Source organism: Molothrus ater, chromosome 8, assembly GCF_012460135.2.
Source record: "Molothrus ater isolate BHLD 08-10-18 breed brown headed cowbird chromosome 8, BPBGC_Mater_1.1, whole genome shotgun sequence".
In the NCBI taxonomy this organism is placed as follows: domain Eukaryota; kingdom Metazoa; phylum Chordata; class Aves; order Passeriformes; family Icteridae; genus Molothrus; species Molothrus ater.
The window spans coordinates 31,630,469-31,647,220 of NC_050485.2; the positions used below are offsets into that span (position 1 = coordinate 31,630,469).

The following is a 16,752-nucleotide window of genomic DNA, read 5'->3' on the forward strand; positions in this document are numbered from 1 at the left end:
GCTCAGACTATCAGCATTCCAAACTTCCCAAAGCTCCTTCATGCTCTTTTCTGGCCGGGACCCTTCAAGACTCAGACTTTACCCTTTTTTCCCTGGCCAAGCGTGCCCTTTTTTCATCCCTTTCTTGCTCCCCCCTTTCCGTGTGTGCCCAGGTGCTCCCAGGCTCACATTGCAGGGCAGGGCAAGCTGGCACAGCATCCCTGGATCCCTGACAGCAGTGCCCACACTTCCATCCCTCTAGGGGAATTTCTGCTGTGTGATCTCTAGGTGGAGCCTCCTATCAGCCAGTTCCGTGTGAAAAGTAGGAGATATTTTACCTCTGAGGCTCGGAAGCGTGTTTTTCAGACCACATTTTTGGCCTTTCTGGTGTTAATGTCTGCTGTTCTGTATCAGGTGGAGGAGAAATAATAACTGCTGTTTGTGCGGCACCTCTCAGGTCTAAGGCACTTCTGCACAGATCAGGTAGACAACTAACAAATCTATTTTTCAGTGAGCTAATTTATTAACCTCCCCAAAGACTTAGCTTGGTTATTCTGGAAAGCAAGATGTTTATATTCAGATTTTGTGCACCTACGTAACAACTATAAAATTAATATCGTAAAATATTGTGTTTTAATACTCAATAGAAGATTTACATTCTTACCAAGAAGAGTTTGGAGCTGATAGTGCTGGCTGATGTGTTAAAAATACAATTGTACACCTTTGCTCTCTAGAACAACCACTATCAAAGGTGAAGATAAAAAGAGACACAACCTTCCACGGCGAGAGGATGGCAGAACCTGGAGCTTTCCCACTCTGGGTAGTTTTATCCTGCCTGTGGAGATAAGGCTGCAGTGGCTTTGAGCAGTAAATTACCTGACCACAGCAATGTGAGAGGAGAGCAGAGAGCCTTTCTCGGCTGGGGAGGGTGAAACCCCACAGTAATTCACTTATCTTGAGTATTTTGTTCCTGCTTCTAAATAGGAGTTTCTGAGATCTTTCCTGAACCCGTTGTGGGGTTTTTTTGGCGTTTTTTTTTTCTTTGGTTTGGATTTTTTGCTGTTTGTTTGTTTATTTTTGTATAAATGGTTTGGGGTTTTTTTGTTTGGTGGGGGTTGTTTGTTTCTTTCTTTCCTGCTAAAAGCTCATCAGCTTTCGGTAAAGACTTATCTTTAAAAGGCACAAAACCCAAACCAAACAAAAAAATCCACAAAGCCGTCGATAAGCAATGGATAATTAATTACTTGGAAACATTTTGCCATGATATCTATCCATATATACATACATGGATATATGTATCCCCCATATATATGGGGGGGGGGTATATATATGTATGCTTATGTACATACATTTAAAAGATTTTTAACTTGTTAATATTTTTGAGCTTTTTCTTAAGACTTGTTAACACAAATGATTTTAATATTAAGACAATTTTCTATGAATTGTTCGATTTTACTGCTTGGATCACTTCTGAAATCAGGGGATTCTCCTGAAATCTCTTTTCTTGCTGAGTACAGAAGTTACTGGAAAACTGCAGATATAAAGAGTTCACACTGGAATTTTAACTGGGAACTCTGGAATATACTTGGTTTCCAAGCTTCAGGTACTAACCAAGAGTTTAATAAGTTTTGCACAAGTTTTTATGGTGTTTCCTGGAACAACTGGAATTCTGGTGCTTGCAAAGCTCAAATGGGTCGTTGCTGAATTTTTCTTAGGAGAAAATATTTTGAAATATGTTGTGTTAATGTAGTTGCTGACAAGTTCAACTCCTTGGTTGCAGCTCATCGAACAGTTAACAGCATTTCCTCTCACCTAATGGGTTGTAAAGTTCATTAGCTGCTTGATTATCGGCGCCTGATAAAGGTACACTGAAATAATTATAGACTGAGAGTCAGTTCAAAAGTTTAATCGGCTTGTAATTAAAAAAAAAAAAAAATTGGCTTTGCTTAATTTCCAGCTCTGTTAAACCGCTCCCTCTCAGCTTTGGCAGGGATGCCCTGTCCCTCGGAGGGCACTTGGTTGTAATTAAACCTCCTTGTATGTGCCCGAAGAGCAGATGGCAGAGAGGCCGCTGTCCATAGGTTCTGGCCGGTGCCCAGCTGCCGGATGAATGGGATCAGCCTGCCTGAGATAGTGGAAAACTCCTTTTTTCTTTTTCTTTTTTTTTTCCCCTATTATTATTTCGGTTGATTAACCTTCTGCTAATTGCTGGTATCCCCCTCGTCCTGCGGCTCTGAGCGTGTCGGGCGAAGCGCGGGGCCGAGCAGAAGGCTCGGGAGCATCCTTCCTCCCATGCCTTCCTCCCATGCCTTCCTCCCATGCCTGGGGTACCGGCCAGCGCCTCCCGCGCCCTTCCCAGCCGGGGGTCTCACGGGAATACCGGCCATTCCCGGCGAGGAGTTGATATTGCTATAAACTACCTGATATTTGCGTACATTTCCATAGAATGGATTCATCCCTTCACTCCTTCCACCGACCCCGCGCTCCCCCCATCCCCTTATCAGCCGGAAGCTTTATCGGCGCTTACTTCGGATTGTTTTCCTGTAATTCCCGAGGTGGGGAAGCGTTCACATCCCCCTCCCCTGCTTCACAGGAGCGCCTTATCAGCCTTTCCCCCGATCTTCATCATTGCCGGCCGCGATTTCGGTGCTTTCACCGCCGAGATTCCCCGCAGCGCCGGACCTCCGGCTGTCCCGGGGGGATGTCTCTGTCCCGGGGAGATCTCTCTGTCCCGGGGGGGGATCCCTCTGTCCCGGGGGGGGGGGATCTCTCTGTCCCGGGAGGATCTCTCTGTCCCGGGGGGATCTCTTTGTCCCGGGGGGATCTCTCTGTCCCGGGGGATGTCTCTGTCCCGGGGGGATCTCTCTGTCCCGGGGGGATCTCTTTGTCCCGGGGGGATCTCTCTGTCCCGGGAGGATCTCTCTGTCCCGGGGGGATCTCTCTGTCCCGGGGGGATCTCTCTGTCCCGGGAGGAGGTGTCGCTGTCCCGGGGGTGATGTCTCTGTCCCGAGGGGGATGTCGCTGTCTGACATGTTAAAAAAAAAACAATTCTACGCCTTTCCTCTCTAGAACAACCACTATTAAAGGTAGAGATACAAAGAGACACAACCTTCCATGGAGAGAGGATGACAGAACCTCCAGCTTTCCCACTGTGGGTAGTTTTTCCCCTCGGAGTGTCGCTGTCCCGGGGGGCTGTCTCTGTCCCGGGGGGATATCGCTGTCCCGGGGGGCTGTCGCTGTCTCGGGGGGCTGTCGTTGTCCCGGGGTGGTGTCTCTGTCCCGGGGTGGTGTGTCTGTCCCGGGGGGCTGTCGCTGTCCCGGGGGGATATCTCTGTCCCGGGGTGGTGTCTCTGTCCCGGGGTGGTGTGTCTGTCCCGGGGGGCTGTCGTTGTCCCGGGGGGGTGTCGTTGTCCCGGGGGGCTGTCGTTGTCCCGAGGGATGTCGCTGTCCCGGGGGGGCGGTGTGGGGGTGTCCCATCCCGGGGGGGGCCGTGCCGCGGTCCGGTCCCGCCCCGCCGCCTCTCCCTTAAAGCGGCCGCCCGGCCCCCGGCGCTCTCACCGCGCTCGCCGCCCCGGAGCCGCCGCGATGCCGCTGCTGCGGGGCTGGACGCTGCTGCTGGCGGCCCTGCTGCCCTCGGCGCTGCCGTCGCTGCTGGCCGCGGTGCCGCCCGCCTGCCCCGAGCGCTGCGATCGCTCTCGCTGCCCGGCGCTGCCCGCAGCCTGTCCCGGCGGGCCCGTGCCCGACGCCTGCGGCTGCTGCCGCGTGTGCGGGGCCGAGGAGGGCGAGGCGTGCGGGGGCGCGGGGCCGCCCTGCGGAGAGGGGCTGCAGTGCGTGCTGCCGCCCGGAGCCGTGCCCGCCTCGGCCACCGTGCGCAAGCGGGCGGCCGCGGGGCGCTGCCAGTGCACCAGCAGCGAGCCCGTGTGCGGCAGCGATGCGGTCACCTACGCCAGCCACTGCCAGCTGCGGGCCGCCAGCCGCCGGGCGGAGCGCCTCCGGCAGCCGCCCATCATCGCCATCCAGCGCGGAGCCTGCGGGCAGGGTGAGGATGCGCGGGGGGATGCGCGGGGGATGACCCGGAGTGCGGGGGATGCGCGGAGGTTCGGCCCCGGCATCCTCATGCCCGGCCGGGATGCGGTTCCCCAGGAGGAGCCGGAGATGGGGCTCGGCCGCGGCTCAGCCCGGCCGCTCCAGCTCAGCGAGACACCGGTTTGGCAGCGGCTGCCAAGTGCAGGGGTGTGAAAAACACCGTACCCGATTTAAACTTGTCTCCCACCCCGAGGGGTGATGCCCGGCCCGAAACTGGGGGAAACTGGTGCAAAGCCTGAGCAGCGGAGCCCAGCAAAGTTCGGAGGAATAGTCGAGCGCGCTCCCGTCCCGGCGCTTTGTCACAGGGAAATGCCCCGGGGAATAAAGGCAGGAATGCAGGAGCCGCTCGGATGTGATGGAGCAAAGGGGTGGGCAGAGCAGGCTGCTGCCTGCCTTGGCCCGGCTTAGCAGACGCGCTCTGATTAATAAAAGACTTGCTGGAAAGGGAGAAACCTGTTAACAGCGTGTTAAGCTCAGCCTAGAGTTTTGTGTTTGTTTTTGTTGGGTTTTTTGAGGATGGAGATGGACGCCGATAAGTAACAACGCGTGGCGTTTCTCCTTCAGCATTCTTTAGTAGTCAGACCCAATGTAATGTGAGTGAGTACTCAGTGCAGGACGGATACAAATTATTTGTAAACGGTGTAAAGAGGCATTGCCGGGTTAGGAAACGGTGTCGGAGCAGCCCGGAGAAGTGTTCGGTGCGGCAGGAGCGGTGGGTGCAGGATGTGACACCGAGCGGGGCAAAGCCGAGCTGGGATAAGCAGGGGATGATCGTCACAAGATGCAGCCCCTATTACGGGCTGGATTAAACACCCTAAGCCGAGGCTCTGTATCTCTTCCAAGCCGTTCAGCACCATTAGGGAGTAACGTGTAAAAATTAGCATGAATTAAGCCTTTATTTCTAGGGTAGTAGTCGCTTTTCAGTAAGTCAGCGCTGTTTTAGCGAGGATTAATTATTTTGGTATAAGTCGTATAATTTCTGGACGTCCTTTTCTTTCAAACGCATCTTTTTCTGCACTTGGCCATCATCTCTTCAAGAGAAAAACATCCTGAGGTATAGAGGCTGTGTGTTCAGCCTACAGATCAGGCTCACAGCTCTGGTGTCAACACAATCAATTTTTTGTACCCCTGGTTGTCCCCTCGGTGTCAGAGCTGTGTTGTGGCACGTTGCTGGCATTTGCTGTCGCTGGAGACAATCAAACTTTTCACCCCACAGTTTCCTGATGCCCAGTGTAAGACAATGCCTTGTGATTTTTATTCTCGATTCATGAAACCAATATTGTTTTCTCAGCCTTTTCTGCTGAACGTTTGCAGAATTGGGGCTGTGTTTGAGCTGGGAGCAATACGTGCCTCTGGTGGGGGGTACAGAAAATGCACGGGCTGCACAGAGTCCCTGTCTGGGAAAGCTCTGCTGTTGTGGATCCATCAGGAGCAATTCCAGACAATCATTTTGCCCTGTTGCACCTCTGGAACAAAAAGAAAGTGCTGGAGAAGCCAACCAGCAGCACATGTCTATCCCTGGATGAGAGCAAACATTGCTACCAGCAAAGCTTTTTTTTCGTATGTAGAGAACCTGAGATAAAAAGGGATGGAGAGTCGGCTGTAAAGTGCTTGAATTGATGTTTTGAAAAAGCATTACCTAATGTTTGGCTCCTTAATGTACTTAATTTTTAATTTTATTTTGAGTTCATCATCAGGAGTGCTTTTTCTACCTAAAGACTGAGTTATCTCAAGCCATTTTTTTCATAGTAACACACCCACGTAAATAATTCGGTCAATACGATGCAACAGCCTTGGGAAGCAAAGGAATGGGAACATAGAGAAAGTGTTTGGAAAGGGCTTTTTGTTGTTGTTTTTAAACTTCACACTATTTCAGTAGCTGGTCAAGTACAGTGCTGTGTATATTGCTTAAAATAAAGTAAAACTTCTGTCATTTTCAATTTTCATCTCCTACAGTCTGCTTCCAGTGCTGATCCGTGATTCCCAGGGAATCTCTTCAAATACCAGCAGTGTTTAGAGGGAAGCAGTAGAGGCAGGAGCAGGTTGCTGTGGGCCTGTGTGCAGAAGGGGGATGATTCCCTATGCAAAATGAGCCTTAAAAAACTCCAGCCCTTCCCAGCAGTGTCCAGCTGTGCTGTGGCAGCATAACCAGTGCCACCCCTCCTGCTGTGCCCCAGCCTGGGCAGGGCTCCTGAGCTGCAGCTGCCACTAAAGAAATCTTCCCTCTCCATCAGAGGATGCTCAGGCTGCAGAGCCCGTGCTGCTGCAGCTCTGTGTGTGCTGATACCAAATACAAAATACAAAATTCCCTTTCCATCAGAGGATGCTCAGGCTGCAGAGCCCATGCTGCTGCAGCTCTGTGTGTGCTGATACCAAATACAAAATACAAAATTCCCTCTCCATCAGAGGATGCTCAGCCTGCAGAGCCCGTGCTGCTGCAGCTCTGTGTGTGCTGATACCAAATACAAAATACAAAATTCCCTCTCCATCAGAGGATGCTCAGGCTGCAGAGCCCGTGCTGCTGCAGCTCTGTGTGTGCTGATACCAAATACAAAATACAAAATTCCCTCTCCATCAGAGGATGCTCAGGCTGCAGAGCCCGTGCTGCTGCAGCTCTGTGTGTGCTGATACCAAACACAGAGGCACAGAGAGAGGTGAATGTCCCCTGGGCAGAAGCTGTGGCTGTTGTCAGAGCATCCCACGCCCAGGAGCGAGGTCACTGCCACGAGACCTCGATGTTCAGTGGTGAGGTTCAGCATGCTGGGAGGATGTTTTCTTTTTCTTCTGCAAATATTTTTTGGTGGCCTTAAATCCCTCCTGCTGACCAAGGGAAGAGGGCTCAGCACACAACTTCAACCAGGCTTTATTCCCTTCCTCGTTTTTCCCACAAGTGCTGGCAGGCGTTTTGGGACAGTGTGCCCTCCTCTCCACACTGTAAAATAGAAACTAACCTGGATTTGTCCTTTCCTCATTAACCCAAGGAAGGAGAACATTCCTTGTGGTTGCTCTCCATTTCTAACTACTTTCTGCCTGGTTTTATATGTTTTCATATTTTCATTTGGTTTGCCATGTCTAATGTGGTATCTCAGTGAGCTCAGCAGCCCTCAGCTCGCTGGCATCTGTCACAGGTGGCTCTGACATCTGCCCCAGGCGTGCTCTCACCATGATGTCACATCTGGGGTTTGATGGGAGCTCTCATGGCTTGCATTAAGCAGGACATTGCAGCTGGACTGCCTGGGGAGAAGGCAGAGGTGAGGGGTTGCTCAGTCTAGAAAGCTGTCTACCACTGAGATACAGGCTTTGCTACTCCATCACCTGATTTCACATTCTACAGACAGCTGAAGGGAAAGCAAAAAAAAAAAAAATTAAATCACTCAGTTTCTTGCAAAGTGCCTGACTTTGTGTTTTGAAATGCACCAGGCATCCAAGTGTCTCAGTGTCATTATCTGGCAGGAGAAAAGGACCTCTGTGGTCAACAACCCATTTGTCATTAACTGAGTCCTTCTAGAGCAGCCTAAGAGTGAGCTGAGGGCACAGGGGATGGGCAGGAGAGGGACCTGCCTGAATCCCTGTGCCTGAATCCCTGTGCCTGAATCCCTGTGCCTGGCACTGCTCAGCCTGGCAGGAAGGGGTGGATAACCAGGGCAGGGAGAGAAACTCAGCTGGGAAACCTGTGAAGGTCGGGAGCCCTGCCAGATATTTATCAAGAGGGAAGCTGGTACTGTTGTTATGAACAAGGCTTTCAGCTGCTTCCCTGAAGATAATAACAGGCGCAGGGTGGTGGTTTTATTATTGTTATTTGTGTGCTGAAGAAGTGTTGGGAGACTTTGGCAGGTTACTTGGCACGTGCCAAGTCTATTAAAAATGACCCAGGAGGAGCAGGATTTTGGGGTCTGAGCGCACAAATGGCCATTCCAGTGCTGCTAAATGTCATCTCCTCCCTCAGCTGCTGTTTGGGTGGTCTGAACACCATTCTTTTCCAACTTCTCCTCAGTCTATTTTGCAGCAGCAGGAGAAGGGAGGGAAGGAGGGAGGGAATGAAGAGGCAGCTGAAGGCAGTGGAAATAAATAGCAACATCTTTCCAGAAGAGAACCAATTCCCAAGTGTGGGATTAAAAAGCTTTTCCAAAGCCAAGTATTCAGCTCGGAGAGGAGGCAACTGTAAGAAGTGGTTTGTCAGAAGCAGCTCACCTTTTCTCCTCTGCACATCCAGATTGCCTTCCTGGGGAGCAGGCAGTAATTTTGCAGTCTCCAGACTTCAAACAGTCAAGTCAGTAAACACAGATTTGGAACAAGGAAAGATTCAATCCTTTCATCTTCTGGGCTTTGAAATGTAAAGGTACCTGTGGACTGGGCAGGAATACTTGAGGCCATGAGTAAGCAGCAGGAGTGTTGCTAGGGTGTGAGGGAGGCAGCAGATCCTGAGCAGCTCTCGGGCTCTGCCGTCCAAGAAATAGGAGAAGCTGGAAAATATTTTTCAAATGTGAATTTACGTGTGCTTGGAGTGAAAGGAAGCAACGTCAGAAATAGAAACTGGGGTTCTGTGGAACTTGTGCTGTAATAAATGCAGCCATTCCTCGCTCCCAGGAGCTGCTGGGGCCTCCAGGATCCCTGGCTGGACTTGGCACTGAGTCCCACTGCCTTTGTAGCTGGGCCCAAGTGAATACCTGACATTATTTTGGAGGCTGTGTTCAGGATGTAGAATAAAAGACTTTATTTTGCCTTCTGGATGCAGGTCATTGTAATTCCCAAATTATTTATCCTGCTTCAAAGAGAAGAATATAACTAAAAAATAAGCCTCCACTCCCTTGTCTCAAAGGGCTGTAAAATAATTGTTCTTTTACTAATGGATGTTGACCTTATATCTGTAGGTAACAGGGGAGTTATAATAGCTTAAGCTTGTGAGACAGGACACAGGTGAGTAGTTATTTTAGAGTTTAATGAACTGAGGAGATCTTTGCTACCCCATTTTAGCAAGTGGAGGTGAATTATGCAGACAGACAGAGCAGCTCTTGAATTTCTGGGTTAATATCAGGCTCCCTGGTGCCCTGATAAGGGGAAGCACAAGGTTGGAGGTCAGCTGGCTTGTGCAATTTGTTACAAGTGCTCTGCCAGGAGCTTGTTTCTGGAGGAAAAAAGTGGGAAAACAAAGCAAATATGTGTTCCATGTGTGAGCAAATGCATTTTCCTCTGCCTTTCCTGCAGGCTGGTACCTGGCCCTGTCACTGCAAGCAGTGGCATTAGAACTCTGTGTGGTATTGGCTAACCAAACCTCATTCTTGTCTCTGTCACTTTTTCCCCATCAGGGTTTCTCAGTCTTTCCATCTCCTTGCTGTTGTAAAGTCTTTTTTTTGGTGAGGCATGGGAGAGGGATGTGCAGTGAATAATTCCTACATCCCCTTTTGCAGAACTGCTGCTGGAAACCCCAGTGAGACTGAGCTATGGTGCTTGAAATGTTTCTGGTAGCACAGGGATTTGTGTTGCCAGACAACTAAAGGATAAAATAATGCTTAGTAAATCTGGCAGCCATGCACAGAAGTTACCCAGTGGTCTAAAATTTGAAATATTTTCTGTAACAGAGGATAACATTAAGGGGAGCTCTCAATATTTTTCCAGAGGCCACTGTCATTGCCCTGTTTCACAGATAGTGAATCTAGGGCAGGGAAAGATAAAGAGCTTTGCTCAAGGTCAGCCAGCAGCAGAGCTGAGAGCAAGCTGAGCTTCCATGAGTCCCTGCTCAGCTTTCTGCACCTTGCCAGCATTGCTGCTCCATTTTCCATTACTTTTCTTTTCCATTACTCTATTTCTCAAACTCTCAGGCTGCAGTTTTGGCTTTGCCCTGCCAACAGCATCGATGATCTGTCGATCTGCATCTGCAGAGGGCCCTCTTGGAGGAGGGAAGGAGTGGGTGCACCAAGCACTGGGAAGGAAGAGAAACCCAAACAAGTCTGTCCCCTCCCACCATCCCACCCCCAAAATAAACACAACCCCCCAGGAATCTCATGCTTCAACATTAGTGGTGGTGAAGGGATGATTCATTCCTTTTTCCAGGACAGCACAGGCGCTGTTTGGAGTGTCTGCCCTTTCTCTATCTCTGTGTAGACCTCAATCTATGAAGGTAAAGCTTGTCTAACCCTTATTTTCTTTTGTATTCAGGCACTGAAAGTGGGCAAGCAGAAGCCACCTATAAATATGAAAAGTACTCAGATGGTCCATAAAATAAAGCAGGATAGGTGTGGGGATAAGTATATTAATATTCAAATAGCTGCTGTTGATAGGGGAGCAGTGAATATAATAATCAGGACGCTAAATATCTTTGAAAAATGCATATTTGAGAGAGGGAAATGGAGACCTGCTGTGCAATAAACCCTTCATTAGGGGCTGCAGGAGCAGCAGGGCTGTGTGACAGGGGCTGCCTCACCAGTGGCAGTGCCACCCCCTCACTGCAGGTCCCCAGGTAGGGTGGCACAAGGAGCATCCACATCACTCCAGCTTCATTTCCCAGCCACTCACTGATTTCTGATGTCCACATTAGAACAAATCTGGGTGGTCTTGGAGTGATTCTTGAGACAGATGTAGAAAATACTGCCAAAGGCTGACAGATTTTTCAGGCTATTGAGGCTTTTGCAATGTAATTATGCTGGGATCAAGTACTGTGCAGTTACAACACCCCAGAGTAAGGAGTGCTGTCTGTTTTATTACTGTTCTGAGGGTTTTCTATCTATTTTTTCCTATAGATTTGACCCATATTTGTATCAGCTCCATGTCTCTCCTAGGTCCTGCCACAGCAAAGTGGTGAAATCAATGCCTCCTCCAGCTGCAGAAAAGCAGCATCTTAGGAAGCTTTTTATAGGCTTTCCCCTTAAGAGTTTTTTTTTTTTTTTAGGCCAGAGAGAAGTTTAAGAAGCATGAAAACAAGAACTTGTTTTTATTCCCTGGTGTCTTCATACCAGGCTTCCTGGAAGTTGAAGCTAAGTGCCTCTTAAGCAGGGATTTCTTCTGAAGATGCAGTGTGAAAGTTTCTCACATACTTAAAACGAGATCTTAACGGGTTTATAATTTCAGAAGGAACTCTCAAGATCAGGCAGCCGCTGGTTACATGTGGGATATAGGAATTACCACGTCGTTGGTACTTAATGGGAGTTTTGAGGTTATTTTGCTGGTTCTCTGCCTGTAGCCAGTTGGAGCTGGGAGGTAAAACAGGGTGATGACCCAACTTGGAAGGGACACAAACTGAGCAGGGCTGAAAAAAAAGGAGAGGAGGAATTATTCCTGACTCATCTGTTGTATTTTCAGCCTTCTGCAGAGAAGAGAATTGTCTCCTTTAACCTGTTGGCTGAAATACTCTGTTCCTCTCTCTGCAGGAAATGAGGCAGACTCTTTTCCATAACTACCTGACTTACATTTCTTAGTGCTTCCAGCTCAGACAGGGCTGCTGGAATGACATTTTTTTAATGATGTTTTCCAGCTCAGCACTCTTTGCCCTTGCTCTGAGTTGTTCTTCACCTCCATTCCGTGTGCCTGAGCATCTCCCTGCTCATGCTGCTCCTGCTGCCTGTGCAGGGCACTGCTGGCACGGCCACCAGAGCTCTGTGCCATTGTCAGAGGGCTGCTGGCTCCCAATTAATTGGGATTAATTAATTAATTAATGGGTCATCCTGGCTGAGGCCCCCTCAGCATTGTGTTAATATGGCAATGCCGCTGCAGGAACGGTGTGCTCCTGCTCCCTTCCCTTCCCTTCCCTTCCCTTCCCTTCCCTTCCCTTCCCTTCCCTTCCCTTCCCTTCCCTTCCCTTCCCTTCCCTTCCCTTCCCTTCCCTTCCCTTCCCTTCCCTTCCCTTCCCTTCCCTTCCCTTCCCTTCCCTTCCCTTCCCTTCCCTTCCCTTCCCTTCCCTTCCCTTCCCTTCCCTTCCCTTCCCTTCCCTTCCCTTCCCTTCCCTTCCCTTCCCTTCCCTTCCCTTCCCTTCCCTTCCCTTCCCTTCCCTTCCCTTCCCTTTCCCCTTTCCTTTTCCCTTTTCCCTTTTCCCTTTTCCCTTTTCCCTTTTCCCTTTTCCCTTTTCCCTTTTCCCTTTTCCCTTTTCCCTTTTCCCTTTTCCCTTTTCCCTTTTCCCTTTCCCCTTTCCCTTTTCCCTCTTCCCTTTTTCCTTTCCCTTCTCCTTTTTCCTTCCCTTCCTCAGGCTGCTGTTTATGCCCAAGCTGGGTTTCCTCCCACCTCACCACTGCTGTTGACAGAAGGAATTGCAGTTTCCTGTTGTTTTAGATGGAGCTGTCTCTCCTCTCTGGATTCCTGCCTGACACCCAGTTGCCTTTGAGCCTCATCAGCTCAAAAGTCTGGTGGTTTTTGCTCCTTGCTGCTATAACTGTGAGCCTGTTTTGCACTCAAGCCAGTGCACTTGGTTTATAAAGGAATTTCTGGCATTCCTGAGAGTTTTTATATACATATTTTCTCCCTGTGAGGTTCTGCAAGGGTTGCTAAGGGCTGAGACTGTTCCAATCAGATAAAATAGGGTTATGCCCATTTTAGAGCTAAATCTAAGACACTAAAGCACAAATTGCTTTTTACAAGTTGCATGGAGACTGAGTAACACAGCTTGGACCAGGATGCACCCATCCAGGGCATTCCTTCTCTGCAGAACCTTCCAATCCTGTGATCTACAGTAATTCAGCAGCTGAGCTCTAACAAAGATATTCTGTATCTGATTAACTTCCCACTTACTCTGCCTTGTAGATAAGTGGTAGGAAAAGTTCCTGTTTGGTTAAAAATGAAAGTGTTAAATTATATAGGAACTTCCTAGAAGGAAGCTGTGGGCATGTTACATGAGGAATTTGCCCATTGACCATTTTCAGTGGCAAGAACATCCTGAACAGCCTTGGTACTGGATGGCAAAGAGGTCTGATTCCCACTAAGAAAGAAGCTGGGCTAAAGATGTTGGACCAAAGTTCTCTAAAGGCTCTGCTTTGCAATTTCATTATCTTCAAATCCTTTTTCTTGTTGCTTTATGAATACACAAGAACTCTTTTTGTCATTCTCTCCGTATAACTTGATAATTCTTACTATCACAGAGTGGCCTGGCTTGGAAGGGACCTTAAAGCTGATCTCATTCCATCCCCTGCCATGGGCAGGGACACCTCCCACTGTCCCAGGATGCTCCAAGTCCTGTTCAACCTGTTCTTGGACACTTCCAGGGATGGGACATCAGATATTGGTAACATTCTTGTGTTGCCAACATCTGCTTTTACTTATTCCTACAACTGGATTCTCAATACCTTTCCCTTCCAAGCTCTTCTCAGGGCAAGCATTAATTTGTGGCCAGTAGTGAATGAGTAGAATATCAATTAAAACATGAAGTTTTTCACCTTTCTTTTGTTACTCAAACGTTCTTTTGTTCTATGAGTGACCACACATTGCTCTGAAATCTGTCCTGTGTTACCATTAATTTGGGAGCTGCTCTGCTCTATGAACTTTGTGTAGATTCCCTGTTTTGTTTAGCTTGGCAGTTCTTTTGGGTTTGTTTAAAATCAGTGATTAAAATGAATGAGTTCCTACTTTTGGATTAGCAGGGAAAACACAAAGTCCTTGTTGAACACTGCCAAGAAAGAATTGATCATCTAAATATTATGGTGATGAAAATGGACTTTAGTTTCCCTTTGCACGTGTGCATTTATGCCAAATAGCAATTTCACTTAAAGTCCTCACTTTAATCTTGCAGTGGTTCTTGCTGCAGGAAATATTTTAAATGAAGACCAGATTTGTGCAGTTTACTGTTTGGAGAGATTTCAAGCATTTTATTTTACGATTATTTAGGGCTATGAAAGTATTTTTGCTTTTAGGGAAGTCACAGTAATGCAGACTTTCCTCCCAGAAATCTGTGAGGTGTCTTGAGCTTCTGCATGGATTATACAGGGGAAAAATAACTGATGCAATAGCATCTGTGTTAACAAGGTGCTGTGGTTTAGACCTCTCAAAATTCCCTCCAATGACCTAAGAGTTGCTCTTGAGCAAATTGCCTGTGACACGTCGAGTGTTGTTCCTTATTTTCTTAGTGTTTTCATTGCGTAATACCCTTTTTTTGGTGAATTACACAACTTATCCTTGAATAGGAAGTGGAATATTTAGGCTTGCAGCTTTCTGTAATTTAAAAAAAGAAAGTGTGGCAGCAGATTCCCACACTTTTTCCCTTGTCTCTCTCCAGCAGGGCTTGCTGATCCCCCTGCTTTCGGTGAGCTGAGCACTTTTGCTGGAGTTTTTTTGTCTCCCTTGTCAGAGGTTTGGAGGTTTTTATGGCATGAATGGAAGTTTGTACAAACACCAGAGGCTGGAGTTTTATTTGGGAAGGGTGGAAGTTCTCCAAACAAAACTTGGTTTGTGGTTTGTGTCAGTAGTCACCGGTTCTGGCAGCCCGGAGGTTTCGTGAGTGCTGCAGCTCTTTTGGTTTCGTTCTGCAGAGAATCCCAAGCCATCCTTTCAAACCCCTGTGTGTGTCTAAACAAGTGGTGAGTGCAGGAGAAAATCATCTCACCTATTTTCAGCAGCCTGGGCAGTTTAATATCTTTAGTTATCCCAGGAACTGCAGCCCTTCAGTGAGGGTGGCACAGAATTCCTGGGATGTGCCTTTTTTTCCCTTTCACCATGTCTAAGACAAAAAAATCCTGTTAAATGGGACAATTATTTTGCTCCTCACCTCAGTCACTGGGAAGGAAAGCTGAACCCCCTTTTTGAAAAGGGAAAAGGGGTGAAAACTGAGTGGGGAAAAGCCCCATGTCTGACTGAGATGTGCCCAAAGCTTTGTTTGAAGACCTGCTCCCTTCTCTCTGCCAAGAGCAGCCCTTCCAGAGCAGCAGACAGCCCTCCCAGCAGAAGGGGAGAGGTCACTTTGGTGAGATTTCTATCTCCAAAGCATCTCCTCAGTTCAGCTCAAAATAACCACCAAAAGCAGCATGTGTGAGCTGTGAGCATCATTGCATCGATGCCACTTTGAGTAATGACCTAACCAGAACACAGATCTTAATTTGCTTTTTGGCTCCTCTTTATGAAACCAAATTACTTCAGTTGTTTACAGCTGGGTGTGCTTTTTTTCATGGCTTGGTACTCTGTCTTGCTCTCCTAGCAGTCTGTTTACTGATTATTAGCCCTGCTAATGCCAGTTGGCAGAGATTTGCCTTCTCATTTCAGGACTGGCAGCCAGCACACCTTTGAAGTCCTTGAAGAATTTAGTTGCCTTGGGAATTTTTCATGCTATAACCTATTTATATTTTGGTTTGGTTTTTTTTTTTTTTGTCATTAACTGAATTCCCAACAATCATCTTTATAATGCAATTAATAAAGGTTTCTTAGCCGTGCTCGTGGGCATTTTAGGGCATTGTGCAATAGTTCAGTAAAAAACATTACAAAACACAATAATCACAGCATATAAATAGAAAGAGGAGCAGTCTGGGAAGATTTGAACATCAGAGCCTGAAGGTATTTAAGAACTTGAGCTTTATTCAAGCCCAACTCTCAATGATTTAGAAGCAAACCAAAACAACACCACCCCCACAAAAAAAAAAATCTCCCCCAAACCGAAACAAAAAACATAAATTTGTTACCAACAGGCCCTGAGCTATTGCTACAGCTGGAAAATAGATGTGTCAGAAGGAAGAAGAAAGTATACCTGGTGAAGTTCTCAGTTTCACTGCTGGAAACTGCCCTGTGGTAGTTGAGGAATGAGCATCTGCCCATATTAAATTTGTAATGCTGGTGTTTTTATGGCCATTTAAGCTTCCACGTGGTCCTTTGTGCCTGGGTTCAAATGTTAGGCAACATTTCACACACAGAGGTGGTTTCTTGTAGGAAAGATCAGTGCAGCTCTCAGCTCCCCATGTGCAGCTCAGTAATCCCAAAGAAAAATCAGCTTTTTTTTTTTTGCCCTCCATTATTCTTAATCTCAGTGATAAAAGAATTTTTCAATGTATCAATACTTTTATTACAGCCTTCAGGTTTTATGTTGATGGTAAAGACCAGTTTACAGGATTTTTTTTTGTTAACATTCATCGATGAATCCATCAAGATCAGTGCTTTGATTGTTGTTTTTTTGCTTTAAAAAGGTATGTTTTCCATTTAAATGGGCAGTGGTTCAAGAGCAGTTGCAAAACTGTGTTACACAATGCAGGAATTCCTAATACATAAGCAATAGGCAGGCGTGGCCAGCTGCTGGGAGCTTTTTGGGTCAGTATGCCATGAATTAGAATTTATTATCTAACTTTTTCAAAAGTAGGAAATTCTGAACTTTTTTTTTTTCACTCTGCAGTTTAGTTTGGGACTGCATGAGGGGGTGGATCATGGACAAAATACTGCTGCCTCTGAAATCCTGGCTTTTGTAGGCTCCAGTTTCAAGGGAAGGCAGCTCTGAGATGAGGTATTAGCAGTCTCACCATGTACAGCCTGGGCATCCTTTTTCTTCTTCAATAGCTAAAAGCAAAAAAGATTGAAGGCATGAAAAAAACAAACAACAAAAACTCTGCTTTGCCTGTGTAGTTCCCTCATCCGTGGAGCTTTTTTTTTTCTTTTCCCAAGGGCAGGATGTGACCTTTGGATGTCTACAGCATTGCAGCTGAGATGAAATCATTTTATAAGCGGTGATCAAAAAGCAGATCCATGGCTGCAGCAGTGCCCTGTGGAGTTTTAGCCCAGCACCACGTTAATCCCACC

General features: G+C 47.5%; 1 protein-coding gene and 1 long non-coding RNA gene across 2 annotated transcripts in view; one reads left to right on the forward strand and one right to left on the reverse strand.

The window, feature by feature from the left end:
* Positions 1-1,870: 1,870 nt before the first annotated feature.
* Positions 1,871-2,706, reverse strand: LOC118688494 (uncharacterized). The gene is made up of 2 exons (XR_004980474.2): positions 2,507-2,706; positions 1,871-2,104 (listed from the first exon to the last, which is right to left on the reverse strand). It is a non-coding gene; the product is annotated as an uncharacterized LOC118688494 (long non-coding RNA).
* Positions 2,707-3,549: 843 nt separating this feature from the next.
* Positions 3,550-16,752, forward strand: part of HTRA1 (HtrA serine peptidase 1) — a 33,492-nt gene continuing 20,289 nt past the window's right edge. Inside the window, exon 1 of the mRNA XM_036386139.2 lies at positions 3,550-4,018. Within this exon, the coding sequence (XP_036242032.2) occupies positions 3,565-4,018 (454 nt within the window). The 5' untranslated portion in view covers positions 3,550-3,564. The remainder of the gene's footprint in view (positions 4,019-16,752) is intronic.